This window comes from Portunus trituberculatus, chromosome 38, assembly GCF_017591435.1.
Source record: "Portunus trituberculatus isolate SZX2019 chromosome 38, ASM1759143v1, whole genome shotgun sequence".
Taxonomy (NCBI): Eukaryota; Metazoa; Arthropoda; class Malacostraca; order Decapoda; family Portunidae; genus Portunus; species Portunus trituberculatus.
The window spans coordinates 3,501,455-3,523,959 of record NC_059292.1 but is presented as its reverse complement, the minus strand read 5'-3'; the positions used below and the strand labels follow the sequence as shown (position 1 = coordinate 3,523,959).

Here is a 22,505-nt window from a genome sequence, read left to right as displayed (position 1 = left end):
TTTATGAACCAGTATGTGATTATCTCTCTTTTTTTCTTTATCAAACTTGAGCTCATTACTTCTGCTCGTTTATTGAGAATGATACGCTAAGGATCTGATCTACATCGCAACAGCAACGAATAATCTAAGATGTTGCGGCGACAATATTGAAGTATGGACCTTGATTCTGAAACACTTACACTACTTTATAGTCTCTGATTGAAGTTAAACGAGCTTCGAATTTCGCTTTTTCATAATTTTGGTGCCAATTTAAGTAGATTTTTTATATTACTAACAGAACAAACACTCTGGCCTTGGAACATAGTCGTGGTGAAAGAGCAAGGCGAGCCTATTACAGTCTATCAATCCATCCCAGTCTTCCTTAGAATCTGTGTCCATATTCACTGAGAGCAACAACTCAGTAAAGTTGCTAAACCTTTCGCTCTCCTCCATCCACTTGATCTTGTCTCATTTAGTCCCGGCCTTCCCCGACCCCGTCATCTTCCTAGCCTCTCCTTCTCCATCTCCCTCACCTCACCTATTTTCTCGGCATTCATAGGGATTCCCAGTATTTTCAGTGTGTGTGTGTGTGTGTGTGTGTGTGTGTGTGTGTGTGTGTGTGTGTGTGTGTTTTGGAGTAAGGGCGGGATAGAGGAGGAGGCATCAGCATCAGCATCAAAAAGAATAATCTACTGTTTCTATTACCACTATAACTTTTGCTATAACAATATAAACAACAACAACAACAACAACAACAACAACAACAACAACAACAACAACAACATCAACAATAACAGCGGCAAGAGCAACAAGAACAATGACGACAGTGACGACGATGAGCGCACCTAAAATGATGATGATGATGATGATGATGATAGTGATGATGATAATGATAATGATAATGAAGAAATAATAGTAATGATGATGATAATGATGATGATGATGGTGATAATAATAACAATAATAATAATAATAATAATAATAATAATAATAATAATAATAATAATAATAATAATAATAATAATAATAATAATAATAATAATAATAATAATAATAATAACCAATGTGAAAACAGATAGAAATGGCTTTATCACTAATGATTTACTAATGCGCATTTGGTTTAATTTTGTTTACATGTCTATTGTTGACTGCGTTGATGGCAATGCTTCCTCACCTGTCAGTCACCAGCCCCGGACACTGCTGTCTTGGTGATGAGCAGCGGCGTCAGAGGAAGGGCGACAGCATCTCTGTAGCCTTCATGTGTTCCGCGGACTATCTCCTGCAAGGAAATGGTCAGCGGTAACGGTTGGACCAGACGTGAAATAGTACACAACATACGTATCACATCAGCTTTACATGCACAGGGGCTCTCACCCTCTGGCCCACCGCTGCAGTAATAGGAACGAAATGATTTCTATTGGCTTATGAAAATTTGTATCAGATACTTTTTTATTTCTAATACTTATAAGATGACGCAACTTCTTTCCTCAGCGACGCCATAAAGTGTGGAAACCAGTGTGCGTCAGAGTGCGTCAATGGCGGCCGCTAAGTCCGGGATGCATGACACAACACACTCACCAAATCCCTCTATCCCCCCCCCCAACTCCACTTAGCTCATCCTCCTCCTCGCGTTGCGTGAGGCCCCTAGGCGTCTGGGTGCCCCGTGGCATGCCCTCCGTGACCATCTGCTTCATGCCCCGCCCGTGTAAGTCATATAAGGCATTGTGGAGCGTGCGCCAATCATCAGCGCCCGGTGGCGTTCCTCATAAACTGGCGGCGCGTATCTGAGGGCTCACTCTTGGCGCGGTGCAGGATGGCGATGGCAGGCATGGCTGTTCTTGTGGTGGTGGTGGTGGTGGTGGTGGTGGCGGCGGCAGTTGGAGCTGACCCGTTCATTCCACCAAGGAAAGACTACTGCAGGAACAGGTGAGTGGTGTGGTGGAATAGTTTACTGCGATGCATGACAGAGCACCATGTCCATTATGTAGTTTATATGCAAATTAAATTATCGTAGCAGGTTTTCGAAAAAAAAAAAAAAAAAACGTTTTCAAGATGAAGGTTTTCTTTACTGAACTAAAATTCTGGGCGCTATTTTTCCTAAACCTCAGTTCATATTCCGGTAAAAAGTCCTCCCAGCACCACAGATGTTTGATACAGAAATGTCACTCGCCTGAGACGTTGTGACTACTGAGGCTTGCTGATGAAGCGCCGGTCAGAGAGGCGCCCTCGTGGAGACTGCATGAGGCACCACATGTCTACCCCAGATGATGCACGCGTGCTTCTCTTTCACACTTTTGAAGTATTCTGTAAGAATCCTTGAAATTACTCGCCATCCCTTTTACTGAATACCATCAAACAATTAGGAACTAATCACCAACTCATCGCAACAAAAGACCTTCGCTATCGTGTTCACGTGTGGCTGTGTTATTCGCCACGGTCGTCTGCTGGTCACCCAGACAGCCTTTCCCTCACGGGAAGAGTTCAGAGCTCATACTGACCGATCTTCGGGTAGGACAGAAACCACACCACACACCCCACACACACAGGGACAGCGAGGCCACAACCCCTCAAGTTATATCCCGTACCTATTTACTGCTAGGTGAACAGGGTACATATTAAGAGGCTCACCCATTTGCCTCGTTGCTCCCGGGACTCGCACCCGGGCCCTCTCGGTTGTGAGCTGAGGTGTGTGTGTGTGTTTCACTGTTTGATCGGCTGCAGTCTCTGACGAGACAGCCAGACGTTACCCTACGGAACGAGTTCAGAGCTCATTATTTCCGATCTTCGGATAGGCCTGAGACCAGGCACGCACCACACACCGGGACAACAAGGTCACAACTCCTCGATTTACATCCCGTACCTACTCACTGCTAGGTGAACAGGGGCTACACGTGAAAGGAGACACACCCAAATATCTCCACCCGGCCGGGGAATCGAACCCCGGTCCTCTGGCTTGTGAAGCCAGCGCTCTAACCACTGAGCTACCGTGTGTGTGTGTGTGTGTGTGTGTGTGTGTGTGTGTGTGTGTGTGTGTGTGTGTGTGTGGGCGCTTGCTTGCTTGCTTGCATTTCAACTTGAGTGAGGATAAGCGTTTTGTCAGTAAGATGTAAAGCGACTATCAGCGGCATTCTGATTACCATCTACAACAGATCTGTTTTACAATATCGGTCACAGGCAGCCTCAGTGAGCAACACGTACAGTACACACCACCACCAGTACAGGCAACAAAGTTAATCACTGAGCTGCGAGCTTCGCAACTCTTGGCTGATTCACTTGAACAGGAAAACGTGAATAAATTACTGTATCAATGAACGTAAATTACATAAGTTTTGAATACCTAATTAGATTAACTGTTTTTCAGAAAGTTAGTGTTAGCTTAAAGCTTTAAAATCGTCTTCCTTTTCTTCATTAAGCATTGTACCAGTATTGTCTTGCAATGGACGAGCAAGGGAAGGGAGGCAGGCAGAGTATCGCACACCACTGGCGGCAGAGGAGGGCTTGGGTGTGGTGGGGGAGGCTGTGGATGGTGCGGTGTCAGTAACAGTGGTGTTGGAAATAGCGGTGAAACCCTCTTGAGGAATCTTTTATCTGCGGTGGTGAGGGTGAGCGTTGCCGGGCACCACTCTCAGATCCCCAGACGTGTGTGAGAGTGGAATGATTTATGTAGGCCGGAAGCCTAAACAAGAACACTGCAGCCGGAACTAACTTTTCAAAGTTGCTAAAAAGGTTGACCGTGACGAAAAACCGTCGGAAAGTGGTCGAAGCCTTGGTGCAGCACAGAGGCAGAGATAACACTTTGGAACCACGCCAGTGTTTGGTCATCTCTCACCGTCACTTGCCCTGCTCACTCAAGTACAACGTATACCTTTCCCGCATTATTAATTGCCTCTTCCGAAGAATAAAACACTTGGCGTGTGTTACAACACTCGCTTTAAAAAGTACCGCTATCAAAACAGACACTTCACGACCTCGGTGCAAAAAGCGATACAGGTGTTGCTGTGCACACACGAATTATTGAACCTGTGACCGCTGGAGCAGGAAATGTTGCTCCTTGAAAGAAGGATGACGATTGCCAGCAGAACAATGTTCATTGTCCTCATCTATTTCCTCAATCATTAAAATGACCGTTCAGTTGGCATTGGGAATAAATATAGCGTGATGGCGATGGCGAACTCACAGGTCACACACTCCCACTCGACGGATAAAATCACACACTCTCTGCTGCCAGCCACGCATTGTCACCCAAACTTTAAAACAATTACGCAAAACACGCGTGTGTGGATATGCTTCACAATAGGAGTCTCGTCAAATGCCACTCTGAGACATAAAGGAGAGTTACGAGGAGCAAAGGTTAGTTTAATTCCTGAGGTAACCTGATGCTCCTCTCTCGAGAATAAATAAGAGGAAAAGGGGGGAGAGGGGGGTATGGAGGGCGGCAGGGGGTGGAGGGAGGAGGGGAGCCGCCGCAGTACAGGCAGGGTCATGAGCTGCTGGAGTTTGCAAGGCAACAATTCAAGTGGTAATTTGACCCTTACTAAATCTTTATATCGTTTTGTTGATTCAATTGGAGGTGTGATTGGGGGGAGGGAGGGGCTCTTGTGCTTGTTTGTCTTTCCATTTACACATTATGATTATAAAATTGATTCGTCTCTGTATTAGTGTCTTTCCTTCTGCTTTATACGCATCTCTCTCTCTCTCTCTCTCTCTCTCTCTCTCTCTCTCTCTCTCACACACACACACACACACACACACATCCGCTGATAAGATATTTACATACACATATATGTTAAAGGGTCACGGAATGAGGGGGGTAGGGAGAACAGAATGAATGCTGAGCGCGGAGATGTGAGAAATGTGAGGTAAGACTCTTTCTTAAGATAGCCGAGAGGAAAGACTTCCGGTCGTGTGTCTTGAAAACATCCCATTCTTGTACCTCAGCCTCCCTTCTCCTTTCCGCTCGTGGTGTCATCTGGATAGTGAGTCATGTGTTGACTTTAATCTAATTACTCACTAAAGTAACCACTATTATCATCATCATTATAAACATACAGAATTCTAGTAACTTTCAATCCGAAAACAGAAAACACGATACTAAAAAAGATACGCATATATGAATTTATCTTGCCCATGCACTTCATTTGCTTATCAGCTGGTGTTTGTACGTTGTATTCATCTCTACATGACTTATCATTGCTGTCTCCCCTTCCCAACACTGGCAGGTTTCCTTCTCAATGCTGCCGCAGTGGACGAGATGATGACTGCAGTGTTCCCATCCAAGACACTCTCTGTTACTGCGATGAGTTCTGCCTCAGGGGAAGCCATGATAACGGTATATGGAATAATCACGGGGACTGCTGCCCGGACTTCCGCGAAGTATGCCTTGGAGAAAATTCAGACCCTTACTTCAGTAAAGACGAGGAAGGTAAGCACTGAGACCACACCCTAAAGCCAGAGGTGGGCGCGTTACTGGATATCGGGTAGTCCGGTACCGCTCCTCCGGACCTCGAAACGCAGTTAGTCCGTACCTACACTTCCGCCTAAATTTTTCTTCCATCGGTCTGGTACCGCACCTCCGCACCTCCGGTACCGTATCCAAAACTATTAAAAAAAATTTGGTGCCGCCGTGGTACAGTGGAACCATGCGTGCTTTGGGGTCCAAGGGGTCCAAGCGCACGGGTTCGAATCCTGTCCACGGTCCGAGTGTAGGTTGGGCTTCCTCACTCGGGGCAACGGTTTCCTAGCGGGTGGGCTTTGAGATAGGAGGTACCCCAAAAGGTATCCCCTTTAGCCCAGAAATTCCTGTGAAAAGCCCACAACGTATAAATATAAAAAAAAAAAAAAAAAAAAAAAAAAAAAAAAAGAGCGCCTATAAAATCTAGTCCGCACCTCAAAAAATAAAACAAAATACAAAGCAATAATTCATCAGAGCTATATATATATATATATATATATATATATATATATATAATGCCTGGTAACACAGACCGCTAAAAATGGCCGAAAGTAATGTTACGGAGTGCGGACTATTTGTCGTCTTGATTGTTTTATCTATTTATATATCTTTTTTTTATCCTTGAAAATTTCAGGTGCAGAGGTACAGACTTAAAATTTCGCCTTTCCGTATCTGTTACTTGAATATTTTTCCGCACTTCGGACCTCCGCACCTCGGTTGGTGGTCCGCAGGTACGGAGGAGCGGAGGTGTGGACCGAGGTACGGAAGTGCCCAGCTCTGCCTAAAAAACATTTGCGTCACATCACTACTATTTTTAAAACTCTCTGGTGGAAGTTACACATGTTCTTAAAAAGATGTTTTTACAGATCTAGTGAGAGATTAGTAAGATTTCTATATTGTGAAGCAGGAGAGATTCTCATTAAAACCAAGTTGATTATCGCTGTGGTCTCTGAAAACAATGGTAGTGAGAAAAAGATTGTTTCTTGATAACCAAGTTGGTTTCAATACGACACAAAAAAAAGCCATGTTCTACGATATGCTTACTGAATATTAACCAAAGCAGCGTGTCGTAATGATTAGTATAAAATTATTCTGAGTAAACTTAAAAGACAATCCATTCATAGGTCTACCCATCCATTCAGCTGCTAGCCAACTTCCTCTCACCAATACTCTCTCTCTCTCGTCCAAGAAAACCTTCCCACTACCGGCAACTGAGGCCACACCCACCCGTCCCGCACACCAAACTATTCTTCCTCTTCCTTCTTTTCCTTCTCCTTCACACGCCCTGGCCTTATCTACGCCCTGTTTTCCTCCCTCAGCTGTGTGCATTCACAATGGCAAGACCTTGGCGGCTGGGAAGCACACCTTCAACTGCAATGAGTGGTAAGAAGCACTACCTCAATATGCGTAATATTCTCTTCCTCTGTTCAATGTCTTCTCCTTTCTTTCCATTTACCATACTCTGAATGTCCGGGAAGCCCCTAGGTTTGTGGTTCAGACTAGTCGAAATAAGAGTTAACAAGGGCAATGAGACAGGTCAATCCTGGGGACCCGCAGCCTCTCAATGGATGTGACTCTCCATCTTGGCTTCACGTTTTCAGTCATTTCTTACATTTCAAGTCTGGATTTGAAAACCGGGTCAGTCTTTCTTAATTAAGCTTTCCTACGCAGTCTGCAGAATCACTTTAATAGTTAAGAAAATAATGGGAGCCGCGGTAGTACAAGGTGCAAGCGCGCGTGCACTGTTGATCGGATGTGTTGATTTTAAGTTTTTAACGCAGCCCCTCTACGCCATCCACTTAACGGTGAGGCTCCATTTCATGTCAGTGGGCAGTGTTGCGCCAACTATCAGAGCTAGAGGACACTGACAGTTACAACAACTAAAGTAAAATGGACAAATAATACCACTCTGTACTCTGTAGAAGTTCTGAAGGAACATCATTGCATGTGGAATGTAAAATAAATGCTTGGAAACAGTTCAAACAGAATTTCCATCCACGGTAGCACACATCTTCCCAGTCAAAGCTGAGTGGTGATTGACGCCGCTTAATGCGTGTTGCGGCTAGTGAATACACTCAGGTATTGGCTCAACAACACCCATGCCTTACGAGGCAAGTTGATGGTGCACAGTGTATACAGGGATTTAAAGGTCAAATGGCTTTCAATAGCATGGACCTGAATCATTGACACAAGAGCTAGAACGAGGTAATGGTTCCCAAATGCCAAATAAAAAGTCCTTCACAGGAAGCGTATCCTCCCAGCTTTGATAGATTACACAAACTGTTACGTAGAGGCTTGCTTTCAACTTCTCTTATTTTCTTATGATCTATTTACTGGGGAATCAGAACCAATAAACGAAAAATATAGTTGAGATTATGTGCTCCCTTTCCGCTCAGCTCCGTCTTTTCTCTTTCCATGGCAGCTCGTGTGAAGACGGGCGATTGACCTGTGAGGAGGACCAGTGCTTGGTGGACGAGGAGCTGATACGCAGAATGCACCAACACCCTCTCCGCCACGGCTGGATAGCCGCCAACCACTCTGTTTTCTGGGGCAGAAAGCTCAAGGAGGGACTGGCACTGCGGACTGGCACCTTCCTTCCTGAGGAAAAGGCAAGCATTATTACACCATTAAAACTGATCTAGCAGTCAAAGTCTGATGCAGTAGTTTGTGGAACTTATTTCTCACTCCCGACCTCCTCTGTGCTCCAGACGTACAACATGATCCCCATCCTGCTGCGCCCTATCCCACAACGCATTCCTATGGAGTTTGACGCACGACAAAATTGGAGTGGGCTGATCAGCGGAGTGAGGGACCAAGGCTGGTGCGGCGCCTCCTGGGCCTTCTCCTCACTGGATGTCGCGCAGGACAGGTGCTACTATCACCCATCCATAGAGTAAACACACTCACACACACACACACACACACACACACACACACACACACACACACACACACACACAAAGGGATCCGTTACATAATGAAAATCTATGTCAGATTCCTAGCCTCGACATGAAATGGTGGACAAATAATATTAATACAATTAATGGGCCAACAATAATCACACATATACACCCACACAAATGAGACACGCCACCGTCGCTAAACTTTGTTCTCACCACGATCACTTTCAAAGGTCACACAATCGATTGACCAGCTGACTATGTTCTCAAATCAGCTTCTCATGTTGATAAAGTAGAAATCTTGTTAACTTATCTTAATCTCTCCCTAGAATGCTTGAAAATCTTTGTTACTTCAACTAGAACATCTTGAAGAGAGTACAGGCGAGGCATAGTAGTGTTACAGTGTAGGGTGTTGAGTCGCAGGGAGGATAATGGATGTGTTTCTATTTGGTACTGCAGAGAAATGATCCTCTCCGGCCAGCCTTCCATCAGGTTGTCGGTGCAAGAACTCCTGAGCTGCACAATACCGAAGGTGGACTGCCAGGGAGGATACGTGGAGCAGGCCTGGGGATTCTCAAGGATTCTTGGGTAAGTGTCTACCTCTTTGGTTTTTATTTTTAATTGTTCTTGATACTTAGAATAAGAGACTATATGGCTAATTCGGCTTTCAAAGCTGCTATTCAGAAATTAATACAAAAGCCGTGATAGAGTGGAAGCACTCTCGCTTTGGAGGCAGTGGGGTCCCAAAACACATAGGTTCGAATCCTGGCCACGGCCTGAATGTAGGAAAGGCTTCCACTCAGGATAAATGTTCCCTAGCAGGTGGACTTTCACATAGGAGATACACAAAATACCTTCTTTTGTCCGGTAATTCCGCTGAAAACTCCACATTGTTGAAAAAAATGAAATCTAAAATAACACTTCTTAGCAGTCTGAGGTGATTACAAAAAAAGTTATTCATCAACAGTAAAGTTAAAGACACATAGACTTGATTGTATAGTAGTGATGATGTGGTAAGTGTAGAGAATCTATTAACACACCGCACTCCATCCGTCAATGTGTAATTATTTTCCCACACTGACGTCCTGTGATCACCTGCAGGACAGTCAGTTATCAAAGGACTTCAGATTACAATAGGAAAAAACAAAGGTGATTTCACTAAAGTCTTCTAATCAAGTTCGAACATTCCTTGCTTTGCTTCTTGCCCAGTTGCTTTTGTTTGTTGGTGATGTTGGTGATGCTGCTGTCACCGGGACATGTTAATGAGAGCTTTGGTCCGGTGTCCACAGGGTGATGGAGGAAACGTGCTACCCATACACGAGCGGCCAGTCCGAGAACGTGTCTTTCTGTAGCAGGGTGTCCAAACACTGCAAGGTGAGCCCTAACTATGCACTGACAATCAATTACCCACGCTTCCACACACAAACACCCTCCTCCTCTCTCTCTCTCTCTCTCTCTCTCTCTGGTAAACTGACATGAAGCTGACGTGACAAGGACATGTTGTGTCCCACGGATAGGCAAGGCCAGGGCAAGTGTTCCTTGCTGACCCCGTGTTGTTGTGTCTCCCGCAGAAGTACAAGACTGAGCCAGCCTTCCGCATCTCCAGCAAGGTGGAAGACATCCAGTGGGAGATCTTGAACAACGGCCCCGTGCAAGGTGTGTGTGTGTGTGTGTGTGTGTGTGTGTGTGTGTGTGTGTGTGTGTGTGTGTGTGTGTGTGTTTGTCTGATTGATAGAGTAATGAAGGGCTTTATTATCTGAACACTCAATAATTCAATGTGTTGACAATCATCATACTAGAACAGAACGTGGCAATACTGAACATTACAAATGATAACTCATTTTGAAGTTGCTGTATCTCTGCAAGCCTGAACCGACCATGGCTAACGATTATGAATTTGTATCTTTTACCTTTCAAATGAATAGAGTTTCATTTATTCACGTTGTGATTGCAGGTATGTAATAATTTCAAATCAGGTCTCTCCACTACTGCGATTATTACCACATTTGTTATAACTGAAACTGATAAAAATAAAAAAAAAAAAAATAATAATAATGAAAATAATAATAATAATAATAATAATAATAATAATAATAATAAAAATAATAATAATAGTGATAATAATAACAATAATAATAAAAAAAATAATAATAGTGATAATAATAACAATAATAATAAAATAATAATAATAATAATAATAATAATAATAATAATAAAAACATTAATAATGATAACAACAACAAAAAACAACAACAACAACAACAACGACAACAATAATAATAATAATAATAATAATAATAATAATAATAATTATAATAATAATAATAACAATAGTAATAATAATAATGATTATCATAATAATAATAATAATAATAATAATAATAATGATAATAATAATAATAATGAAAGCAATAATAATAGTAAAAATAATAATGATAATAATAATGATAATAATAATAATAATAATAATAATAATAATAATAATAATAATAATAATAATAATAATAATGATAATAATAATAATTATTATTATTTAATGACAACGATAACAATGATAATAATAAAAATAAAATTAACAATAATGACAACGATAATTATAATGATAATCATAATAATAGTAGTAGCAGTAATAGTAATAATAATAATAATAATAATAATAATAATAATAATAATAATAATAATAATAATAATAATAATAATGATAATAATAATAATAATATTAATAATAATAATAATAATAATAATAATAATAATAATAATAATAACAATAATAATAATAATAATAATAATAATAATAATAATAATAATAATAATAATAACAATAACAATAATAATAATGATAACTATAATAATAATAATGATAATAATAACAATAGTAATAATGATAATAACAATAGCAATAAGAATGATCATAATACCTGTCCTGCGTCCTCCTTGAGCAGCGCTGATGAGGGTGCACAGTGACCTGTTCCTGTACAAGAGCGGCGTGTACAGCTGCCCGCAGGCTGACGACCAGAGACCCACAGCCATGCACTCCGTCAGGATCGTGGGCTGGGGCACTGAGTACTCCTCCAAGTACTCTCCTGTCAAGTACTGGGTGAGTGGTGCCTCTGGGGAGAAGGCTTGCTTGGTGGATGGTTTGTTAACACCCATAGAGTGGTAGATGGGTGGCATGGACTCAGTATTCAGGTTGTTGGTGCTGACTCATTAGGCAGCTTTAATTAAAAGAAGATATGAAAAGATTATGAATGAGGATGATCGGTGGAAATAAGTAGATAGTATGTTTCGTACAGGGACTGCCAAGTGTTGGCTTCTGGCAGCTTCCTTTATCCTCTCTTGTTCTTCTATGATAACTGTTGTTACTCTTCTCTCCCACCACGTGTTCCTTCGCCGCATCGCATAGGTTGTGGCCAACTCCTGGGGCACCACCTGGGGCGAGAAGGGCTTCTTCAGGATCCAACGCGGCACAAACGAATGCGGCATTGAGACCTTCGTGCTGGCAGTGAGGGGCCGCAAGGATCCCATGGTCAAGCGCAGCATCAAGTCATGAGGCGCACCACCTGGAAGGAAGGATAGATGAATTCCATGTAACAAATTAAATCTACTGATTTCAGAGACTCACTCCAACAAAAAATATGAAATTTTGCTTCCTCTCCTTTTCCCTGAAACCATATTTGTCGGTCTAAACTTTATTTATTTAATTTTTCCCTTCCTTCCCTTGAAAGTTTCTTTTAAGCTTGTCTGCATCGCCAGGTTACTTTAAGGAGTCTGAATGTGTTCAATAAAATAGAACAACCTCAGTGTGTTTACATGACACAGCGAGTTGACACACCTCATTCCAGTGATGTGTTGTAGGAGGATTAGTGTTTTTGACTCAAGTTAGTCGTTAGGTGTGCTGGAAAACAAAACTGAACTGTCGTGGTTTGTTTGTGTTGGTACAGTGATTTGTGAAGAGAGAGTGGGATCTTTCCCCTGTGAGTTTGTTCCAGGCACGGTGACAAAGACACCGGTGAGGGAGGGAAGTGACAGGTTATGAGTTTGGAGGAGGGAAAAGTAGATAAAAGGAAAACAAAAAGGTGGTAACATCAGAGAGGACAAGACTGGATTGGACTGAGCCACGCTGAACACAGAAGGGGAGTGAGCTGAGATGGAGCTAGAGGGAGCTAGATGAAAGGATAGGAGAGAAGAGGTAACCTTAACATTTACTGAACAGTACTCTACCACTACCTGCTATGTGTCAGAAATGTTATAATAAAGTAGGGACGTTTGACAGGGAATAGGTAAAGATACTGGAAAAAAATGAAAAAGAAAAACTAGAGGTAAACGAAAAAAAAAAAAAAAAAAAAAAAAAAAAACGGTATCAATTTCCACTTAAAAATTTGGAGCGGGAAGAGCCCTGTACGGATATTTTGGATCCTGGGACAGAGTAGTCAGGAGGCCGAGTTTGTGGGTATGCAGATCAGGAGGAAAACTTAACCTTAACACTAGATTAAGAAGACACAAAAGAAAAATACTGACAGACAGAAATATGGATAAAAAACAAACATGCAATAGAGAAAGAGAAAGGGCAACTTGGATACAGTTTACAAGAACGGATGGACAGAATAGCTTTGGTGTTCGAGGGTGTCACTGTTACTGTCGTAAGTCTTTCTGTTATCACTCGTAACCAGGATTCTGACATCACCGCCAGAAAAAGAAGTGACAGCTGGAACAAATCCTTACACAACTCCACCACCAGAAATACGTAGCAACAGGCAAAACATATTACGATAACACTTAACCCATTCGTTACCATGACACGTTTCCATATTCATTATGCTTACTATTTGATGATGTTATACAGCTTCAAAAAACTCATGTGAGGGATTAAAATAGTGAAGACTATGGCCATAATCTTCTGATCTCCATAGGCACTTCCTAATGTCAATAAAATGGTCTATACACAAATCACAAGATAAAAATATGCTCCAGTAGAGAAGGGGGTTAAAAAGACATTAGATGCTTTCACTATTCAGACCTTCTCCCTTACCCTCTCCCTCTCCCTCTCCCTCTCTCACCTTAGCATACATAGGAATTCCCAGCCTTTCTAGTTTGTGTGTGTGTGTGTGTGTGTGTGTGTGTGTGTGTGTGTGTGTGTGTGTGTGTGTGTGTGTGTGTGTGTGTGTGTGTGTGTGTGTGTGTGTGTGATTCAGATTAATTTTATTTTGCTCAGACATTGTAAACAAAGTATGGAGCACAGCTCCTCATATGTGTGTATGTGTGTGTGTGTGTGTGTGTGTGTGTGTGTGTGTGTGCTGAGCGGGGAGGGTAGTGGGAAACAGCAGCACTAGCAAAAAAAGAAAATAATCTACTGTTGCTACTGTCACCACTTCTTTTGATATAACAACAACAGCAATGATGATGATGATAATGATGATGATGATGATGATGATATGATGATGATGATGATGATGATAATAATAATAATAATAATAATAATAATGGTAATAATAGTAATATTAAAAATAACTAATGATAATAATAATAATAATAATAATAATAATAATAATAATAATAATGATAATAATAATAATAATAATAATAATAATAATAATAATAATAATAATAATAATGATAGTTATAATAAAAATAATATTGATAATAATGATTATAATGATAATAACAATAATGCCAATGATGATAATAAAGATAATATTAATCATGACTATGATGATAATGATAATGATAATGATAATAATAATAGTAATAATAATAATAATAATAATAATAGTAATAATAATAATAATAACAATAACAATAATAATGATAATAATAATAATAATAGTATAATGATAATAATAATAATAATAATAATAATAATAATAATGATAATAAAAATAACAACAGCTACAGCAACAACAACAACAACAACAACAACAACAACAACAACAACAACAATTGTAAAGAAATAATTAGAAATGTCATTGTTTGCTTGTTCACAACTCCCCGCTCCGGTTGACCCCAGGACGGTACAAGCGGTACCCCAGGACGGTTCAAGGACGATTTGGCCTGGAGCACCTTTTGGTGTCCATTGGGTATGAAAACAGCGATATCAGTCTAGCAACACCTTCCACTCATTAGCTTTTGATGGAATATAAATTTGCTTCATCTTACATTTTTCATCTTCTCAGCATGTGAGCAGTTTCTACCTCATAACTCGTGCAATTATCGCCCCATCACTATAGCTTCAGCCTGAGCGCGCAAAAAGCACGAATTATGTGTCATAACTCACCACACATAAGGGATAGCCAGTTGTGGCTCACACCATCAGACTCAACATTGGCTCTAGAATCAAGATGTACTGTAAAAACTTTACAAATCAAGCAAGAAACTGATAATACGACCAGTTGAAATGTGAAGATATTAAAATATATTTATAACATGTTTTATCTATTGTTATTCTAAGCGTTTAATAATTGAATTCTGATGTATTTCATTACATCACGTCCGAAAAACTATCGTTAACACGACGGTGTGATCAGAATGCAGATAAAGTTTTACTAAATCCTCCCATAACCTTCAACAACTTAGCTCCTCCTTGCGTTACGTGAGGCCCCTAGGCGTCTGGGTGCCCCGTGGCATGCCCTCTGTGGCCATCTGCTTCATGCCCCGCCCGTGTAGGTCATATAAGGCATTGTGGAGCGTGCGCCAATCATCGGCGCCCGGTGGTGTACCTGATAAACTGGCTGTGCTTGCTTGAGCCCTCAGTCTCAGCGCGGTGCAGGATGACGATGGCAAGTGTGGGGGTTCTTCTGGTGATGGTGGTGGCGGTGATAACGGCAGTTGGAGCTGACCCGTTCATTCCCCCAAGGAAAGACTACTGCAGGAACAGGTGAGTGGTGTGGTGGAATAGAGTTCACTGCGAGGCATGTCCATTAAATGTAATTCATATGCAAATTGAATGATCTAAGCAGGTTTACGAAAATCTTTCCTCATGATGAAAGTTTTGTTTTCTGAACTGAAATATCTCCTAAACCTCAGTTCATATTCCGGTAAGAAAGTCCTCCCAGCACCACAGATGTTTGATACAGAAATGTCACTCGCCTGAGACGTTGTGACTACTGAGGCTTGTTGATGAAGCGCCGGTCAGAGAGGCGCCCTCGTGGAGACTGCATGAGGCACCACATGTCTACCCCAGATGATGCACGCGTGCTTCTCTTTCACACTTTTGAAGTATTCAGTAAGAATCCTTGAAATTACTCGCCATCCCTTTTACTGAATACCATCAAACAATTAGGAACTAATCACCAACTCATCGCAACAAAAGACCTTCGCTATCGTGTTCACGTGTGGCTGTGTTATTCGCCACGGTTGTCTGCTGGTCACCCAGACAGCCTTTCCCTCACGGGAAGAGTTCAGAGCTCATACTGACCGATCTTCGGGTAGGACAGAAACCACACCACACACCCCACACACACAGGGACAGCGAGGCCACAACCCCTCAAGTTATATCCCGTACCTATTTTCTGTTAGGTGAACAGAGGCTACACATTAAGAGGCTCGCCCATTTGCCTTGTTGCTCTCAAGACTTGAACCCGGATCCCCTCGGTTATGAGCCGAGCGTGCTAATCCCTACATTGTGTGTGTGTGTGTGTGTGTGTGTGTGTGTGTGTGTGTGTGTGTGTGTGTGTGTGTGTGTGTGTGTGTGTGTGTGTGTGTGTGTGTGTGTGTGTGTGTGTGTGTGTGTGTGTGTGTGTGTGTGTGTGTGTGTGTGTGTGTGTGTGTGTGTGTGTGTGTGTGTGTGTGTGTGTGTGTGTGTGTTATTCTCTCTCTCTCTCTCTCTCTCTCTCTCTCTCTCTCTCTCTCTCTCCGCTGGGTAAAATGTTCACATGCACATTTATTTATGTTAGAGAGTCAGGTAGCCTCTTCCAGGAATGAAGAAATGGAACGTACATTAATGATTTTAGAAAAAGAGCAATGCATACATTAAGTTATCGTGACCATTTAGTACTTTCTTTACTTATCAGCTGGTGTATTTACGTTGTATTCATCCCTACATGATTGACCATTGCTGTCTCCCCTTCCCAACACTGCCAGGCTTCCTTCGGAATGCTGCCGCGATGTGCGTGACGATGACTGCATTGTTCACATCCAAGATAATGGTTACTGTTACTGCGACGATTTCTGCCTTGATGGGGAAAATGATCATAACGATGACTGTTGCCCGGATTTCCGCGAAGTATGCCTGGGAGAGCCTAAACAAGTTCTCTACCTGATCAAAGACGAGGAAGGTAAGGTACTCAAAAATACTTCTGCACCACACTACCACTACTTTCAGTCTCTAGTTGAAGTTACTCTTGTTCTGAAGGATGTTCTTACGGTCCTATAGAATGATTAATAAAATTATATATTCTGAAGTAGGAGAATCTCTCCTCATAACTCTGTTGGTCATCACTGTGGCCTTTGAAAAACTGTCGTAGTGAGAAGGAAAATTGTTTCTCGATACCCGAGTTGGTTTCAATACGACACGTTCTACGATATGCTTACTGAATATAAACCAAAGCAGCGTGTCGTAATGATTGGTATAAAATTATTCTGAGTAAACTTAAAAGACAATCCATTCATAGGTCTACCCATCCATTCAGCTGCTAGCCAACTTCCTCTCACCAATACTCTCTCTCTCTCGTCCAAGAAAACCTTCCCACTACCGGCAACTGAGGCCACACCTCCCCCGTCCCGCACACCAAACTATTCTTCCTCTTCCTTCTTTTCCTTCTCCTTCACACGCCCTGGCCTTATCTACGCCCTGTTTTCCTCCCTCAGCTGTGTGCATTCACAATGGCAAGACCTTGGCGGCTGGGAAGCACACCTTCAACTGCAATGAGTGGTAAGAAGCACTACCTCAATATGCGTAATATTCTCTTCCTCTGTTCAATGTCTTCTCCTTTCTTTCCATTTACCATACTCTGAATGTCCGGGAAGCCCCTAGGTTTGTGGTTCAGACTAGTCGAAATAAGAGTTAACAAGGGCAATGAGACAAGTCAATCCTGGGGACCCGCAGCCTCTCAATGGATGTGACTCTCCATCTTGGCTTCACGTTTTCAGTCATTTCTTACATTTCAAGTCTTGATTTGAAAACCGGGTCAGTCTTTCTTAATTAAGCTTTCCTACGCAGTCTGCAGAATCACTTTAATAGTTAAGAAAATAATGGGAGCCGCATTGGTGCAATGGGGACATGCACGCTTCAAGCCCTGCTCACACTAGGGGCGAGCGCGCGTGTGATGTTGTTAGGTGTTCATTTTAACACTTCTTACACAGCACAGCGACGCCACCCACTCCATGGCAAAGATCCATTTCATGTCACTGGGCAGTGATGCACTAACTATCATAGCAAGAGGATGCTCGCTCGCCCACTGACAATTACAGCAACTAAATTTGAATGGATAAAGAGTGCTACCCTACACTTTATAGAATTTTTAAGGAACAACCTTGCATGTAAAATGTAAACGGAATGTTTATGAAACTAATGGAGTCCCTCCTATTCTTCTCAAAAACTGTGAGCCGTGCTTGCATCTTTCCTGGCCAAACTCTTCCAGCTCTGTTTATTGATTTCTACCTTTCCTTCTTGCTGAAAGTTTGCTTACATTCAACCTGTTTCTAAAAAAGGTGACCATGCTAATCCCTCAAACTACCGTCCTATAGCATCTTCTATCTGATCGCCAGTATGGCTTCCGTCAAGGTCACTCTACTGGTGATCTTCTGGCTTTCTTTACTGAGTCTTGGTTATCCTCTTTTAGAGATTTCAGTGAAACTTTTGCTGTTGCCTTAAACATATCGAAAGCTTTTGATAGAGTCTGGTACAAAGCTTTGATTTCAAAACTGGCCTCCTACGGTTTCTATCCTTCTTTCTGCAACTTTATTTCAAGTTTCCTTTCCGAATGTTCTATTGCTACTGTGGTAGACGGCCACTTTTCTTTCTCTAAATCTGTTAATAGTGGTGTTCCTCGGGGTTTTGTCCTATCATTCACTCTCATCTTATTATTCATTAGGGATCTTAATCAAACATCATGCCTTATCCACTTCTACGCTGATGATACCATCTTCCACCTTTCCACGTCTTTTCAGAGACGACCAACCCTTCAGGAAGTTAACAGTTCTCGTAGGGACGCCACAGAACGCCTGGCTTTTGATCTTTCAAAAATTTTCCAATGCCTCAAAAACTTAATTCCTCCATCTACCAATTCGACACAATCTTCTACACAACTTTACCTTTTCTTCAATGGCACTCTTGTACAATGAATATTCTCGATCTCTCCTTTACTCATAATCTAAACTGGAAACCTCACATATCATCTCTTGCTAAAAAAAAAAAAAAAAAAAAAATTCAAAGAAGTTAAGCTTTCTGAGCCATGAACACCAGTTTTCTCATGCCCCCAACTGTTATTTCTATACAAGGGCCTTATTTGCCCATGTATGGAGTACTCTTCGCATGTTTGGGGGATTTCACTCACACAGCTCTTTTAGATACGATGGAATCAAAAGTTTTGTTTTATCAAGTCTGACTGACTATCTTCAGCCCTTTTTTCAACGCCGGAATATTGCATCCCTTGGTATCTTTTACCGCTATTTTCTTATTAACTGTTCTGATCTTATTAACTGCATACTTTCCCTCCTTCTGCGGCCTCGCTCCAGGAGACTTTCTTCTTCCTCTCATTCTGTTGAAGTCTCCCATGCAAAAGTTAAACAGTACTCTCAATCATTCATACCTCTGGTAAACTTTGGAACTCCCTGTCTGCTTCTGTATTTCCAACCTCCTATTACTTGACTTCATCTAAGAAGGCGGTTTCAATATAACAATTCCTCTCTTTTGGCTAACTTATCTTCAACTGCAATTGGACAGGCTAGGGAGCCTTTTTTGTTGTAGTCTTTGGTCAGCTTTCCTTTCTTACATCAAAAAGCAAGGAATGCAAGATAAAACATACAAAATAAATGCTTGGAAACAGTTCAAACAATTTCCATCTACGGTGGCACACATCTTCCCCGTCAGAGGTGAGTGGTGATTGACGCCGCGTGATGCGTGTCGCGGTTAGTGAATACACTCAAGTATTGGCTCAACAACACCCATGCCTTACGAGGCAAGTTGATGGTGACCAGTGTATACAGGGATTTAAGGGTTAAATGGCTTTCAGTTGCATGGACCTGATTAATGGACACAGTCAGAGGTAGAACGAAGTAATTGTTCACAAATGCCAAATAAAAAGTTCTTCACTAGGAAGTGTACCATACCAGGTTTGATAGATTACAGAGAGTGGTACGTAGAGGCTTCTGTAGTATTCTCTGACTAGCCAAGACACAGATGGAGAGGTAAACTAGAGATGTACATTACTGCTGTTATTATTGTACACACAAGCGAGCGGAGTTTTGGTGCTGACTGGCGAGTCCTCGGCTGAACATCCGGCCTGTGACCTCACACCGTCCAGCTGGGGTCAGGTCACTGCACCTGGCCCGGCTTAGGTAGTTCCACACCTGGGCCGGATTAGCGTGGTGATAGTAGTAGTAGTAGTAGTAGTAGTAGTAGTAGTAGTAGTAGTAGTAGTAGTAGTAGTAGTAGTAGTAGTAGTAGTAGTAGTAGTAGTAGTAGTAGTAGTAGTAGTAGTAGTAGTAGTAGTAGTAGTAGTAGTAGTGTGGTTCACTACACTTCCTTTCGACTTCTCTTATTTTGCTATGGCCTTATGTACTGGGGAATCAGGAACTATACCCGAAAAGTAAAGTTAAGATTATGCACTTCCTTTATGCTCAGCTCCGTCTTTTCTCTTTCCATGGCAGCTCGTGTGAAGACGGGCGACTGACCTGTGAGGAGGACCAATGCTTGGTGGACGAGGAGCTGATACGCAGAATGCACCAACACCCTCTCCGCCACGGCTGGACAGCCGCCAACTACTCTATTTTCTGGGGCAGGAAGCTCAAGGAGGGAATGGAACTGCGGACTGGCACCTTCCTTCCTGAGGCCATGGTAAGCCCGATTACATCAAAGTTGGCCTAAGAGTAAAAATCTGTTGTAATAGTTAGTGGGACTTATTTCTCACTGCTGGTCTCTTCTCTGCTCCAGACGTACAACATGATGCCCATCCTGCTGCGCCCTAACCCACAACGCATTCCTATGGAGTTTGACGCACGACAAAAGTGGAGTGGGCTGATCAGCGGAGTGAGGGACCAAGGCTGGTGCGGCGCCTCCTGGGCCTTCTCCTCACTGGATGTCGCGCAGGACAGGTGAGAATGAGTGCACTTACAAACTATTAACGCTGCTACTATTCGTACTGCCACTCATCCATACAGTAAACACACACACACACACACACACACACACACACACACACACACACACACACACACACACACACACACACAAACAAACAGGGAACCATTACATGTGAAACCTGATGTCAAAATCTTAGCCTCGACATGAAATGTCGAGGCTAAGATTCAAACCCAATAATACAATTAATGGGCCAACAGTAATCACACAAATGAGACGCGCCACCGTCGCTACACTTCAGTGCACTGAACACAATGGCCGGTATCTTTAATACTTTGTTCTCACCACGATCACTTTCAAAGGTCACACAATCGATTGACCAGCTGACTATGGTCTCAAATGTTCTCATGTTGATAAAGTAGAAATCTTGTTAACTTATCTTAATCTCTCCCTAGAATGCTTGAAAATCTTTGTTACTTCAACTAGAACATCTTGAAGAGAGTACAGGCGAGGCATAGTAGTGTTACAGTGTAGGGTGTTGAGTCGCAGGGAGGATAATGGATGTGTTTCTATTTGGTACTGCAGAGAAATGATCCTCTCCGGCCAGCCTTCCATCAGGTTGTCGGTGCAAGAACTCCTGAGCTGCACAGTACCGAAGATGGACTGCCAGGGAGGATACGTGGAGCAGGCCTGGGGATTCTTGAGGAGGCTTGGGTAGGTGTCATATATATATATATATATATATATATATATATATATATATATATATATATATATATATATATATATATATATATATATATGGCTTATAGCGCCTGTAGGTATACTTGAAGAGTATGGGAAGCGGTGTTCAGCTCCCACACATTACTAGCGCAGGGAATTTAATTTATAGCGGTACCCTCATCAGGGCCCATACGACCACCCAAGCTCATCTTTGGTGTAACCACCTAGAACCTGGGTATCATGGTGACATGTAGGTAACTTTAAACCACTCGACAAATGACCAAGGTTCAAGGCGGCACGTGGTGGGATTCGAACCTACGCATCTGCCCATCCCACGCTCACCACCTTATCCACTACGCCACCGCCATTGCCCCTTTCATATCTAATTACTCTTGATACTTAGAATAAGAGACTACATGGTTAACTCTGCTATAAAAGCTGCTATTCGGAAATGAGTATAAAAGTCGGAGTTCAGTGAAATCACGCACGCTTTGGGGGCCGCGAGTTTTCCAAGCACAGTTTCGAATCTTGATCACGGTCCGAATGTAAGAAGGGTTTCTACGGGTGTTGTTTCACATAGGAGGTAAATAAAATACCTCTTTTAGCCCGTAATTCCACTTGTTTATGAAAAAAAAGGAAATCTAAAACAATACGTCTAAGTAGTTGGAGGTGATTGCTAAAACCTTCTTGATCAGCAGTAAAGTTAAAGGACACACGGATAAACGTAACTGTTTAGTGAAGATTTGGTAAGTGTAGAGAATCTATTAACACACCGCACTCCATCCGTCAATGTGTAATTATTTTCCCACACTGACGTCCTGTGATCACCTGCAGGACAGTCAGTTATCAAAGGACTTCAGATTACAATAGCAAAAAAACAAAGGTGATTTCACTTCTAATCAAGTTAGAACATTCCTTGCTTTGCTTCTTGCCCAGTTGCTTTTGTTTGTTGGTGATGTTGTTGGTGATGCTGCTGTCACCGGGTCATGTTAATGAGATCTTTGGTCCGGTGTCCACAGGGTGATGGAGGAAACGTGCTACCCATACACGAGCGGCCAGTCCGAGAACGTGTCTTTCTGTAGCAGGGTGTCCAAACACTGCAAGGTGAGCCCTAACTATGCACTGACAATCAATTACCCACGCATCCACACACAAACACACACATACACACTCTCTCTCTCTCTCTCTCTCTCTCTCTCTCTCTGGTAAACTGACA

At 42.1% G+C, this 22,505-nt stretch overlaps 2 protein-coding genes across 2 annotated transcripts in view; both read left to right on the top strand.

Annotated features, from left to right (window-relative positions):
- The first annotated feature begins 1,738 nt into the window (after nt 1-1,738).
- Nucleotides 1,739-12,131, top strand: LOC123514750 (uncharacterized peptidase C1-like protein F26E4.3). Its single transcript, XM_045272856.1, has 10 exons — nt 1,739-1,905; nt 5,199-5,401; nt 6,751-6,814; nt 7,854-8,040; nt 8,140-8,300; nt 8,791-8,919; nt 9,621-9,705; nt 9,903-9,987; nt 11,274-11,428; nt 11,735-12,131. The coding sequence occupies exons 1-10, from the start codon at nt 1,793-1,795 to the stop codon at nt 11,879-11,881; spliced, it is 1,329 nt and encodes a 442-aa protein (XP_045128791.1). The 5' UTR covers nt 1,739-1,792; the 3' UTR covers nt 11,882-12,131.
- A 2,910-nt stretch (nt 12,132-15,041) lies between these two features.
- Nucleotides 15,042-22,505, top strand: part of LOC123514752 (uncharacterized peptidase C1-like protein F26E4.3) — a 9,441-nt gene continuing 1,977 nt past the window's right edge. Inside the window, exons 1-7 of the mRNA XM_045272857.1 lie at nt 15,042-15,202; nt 16,408-16,601; nt 17,134-17,197; nt 20,137-20,323; nt 20,420-20,580; nt 21,152-21,280; nt 22,309-22,393. Of these exons, the coding sequence (XP_045128792.1) occupies nt 15,096-15,202; nt 16,408-16,601; nt 17,134-17,197; nt 20,137-20,323; nt 20,420-20,580; nt 21,152-21,280; nt 22,309-22,393 (927 nt within the window). The 5' untranslated portion in view covers nt 15,042-15,095. The remainder of the gene's footprint in view (nt 15,203-16,407; nt 16,602-17,133; nt 17,198-20,136; nt 20,324-20,419; nt 20,581-21,151; nt 21,281-22,308; nt 22,394-22,505) is intronic.

Bases quoted from the DNA above. Each gene is read 5' to 3' on its own strand.
- LOC123514750 (XM_045272856.1), top strand. From the start codon at position 1,793: ATGGCGATGGCAGGCATGGCTGTTCTTGTGGTGGTGGTGGTGGTGGTG. The intron at 6,815-7,853 runs GTAAGAAGCACT...TTTCCATGGCAG, and splicing joins ACCTTCAACTGCAATGAGTG to CTCGTGTGAAGACGGGCGAT. The intron at 8,920-9,620 runs GTAAGTGTCTAC...CGGTGTCCACAG, and splicing joins GGATTCTCAAGGATTCTTGG to GGTGATGGAGGAAACGTGCT.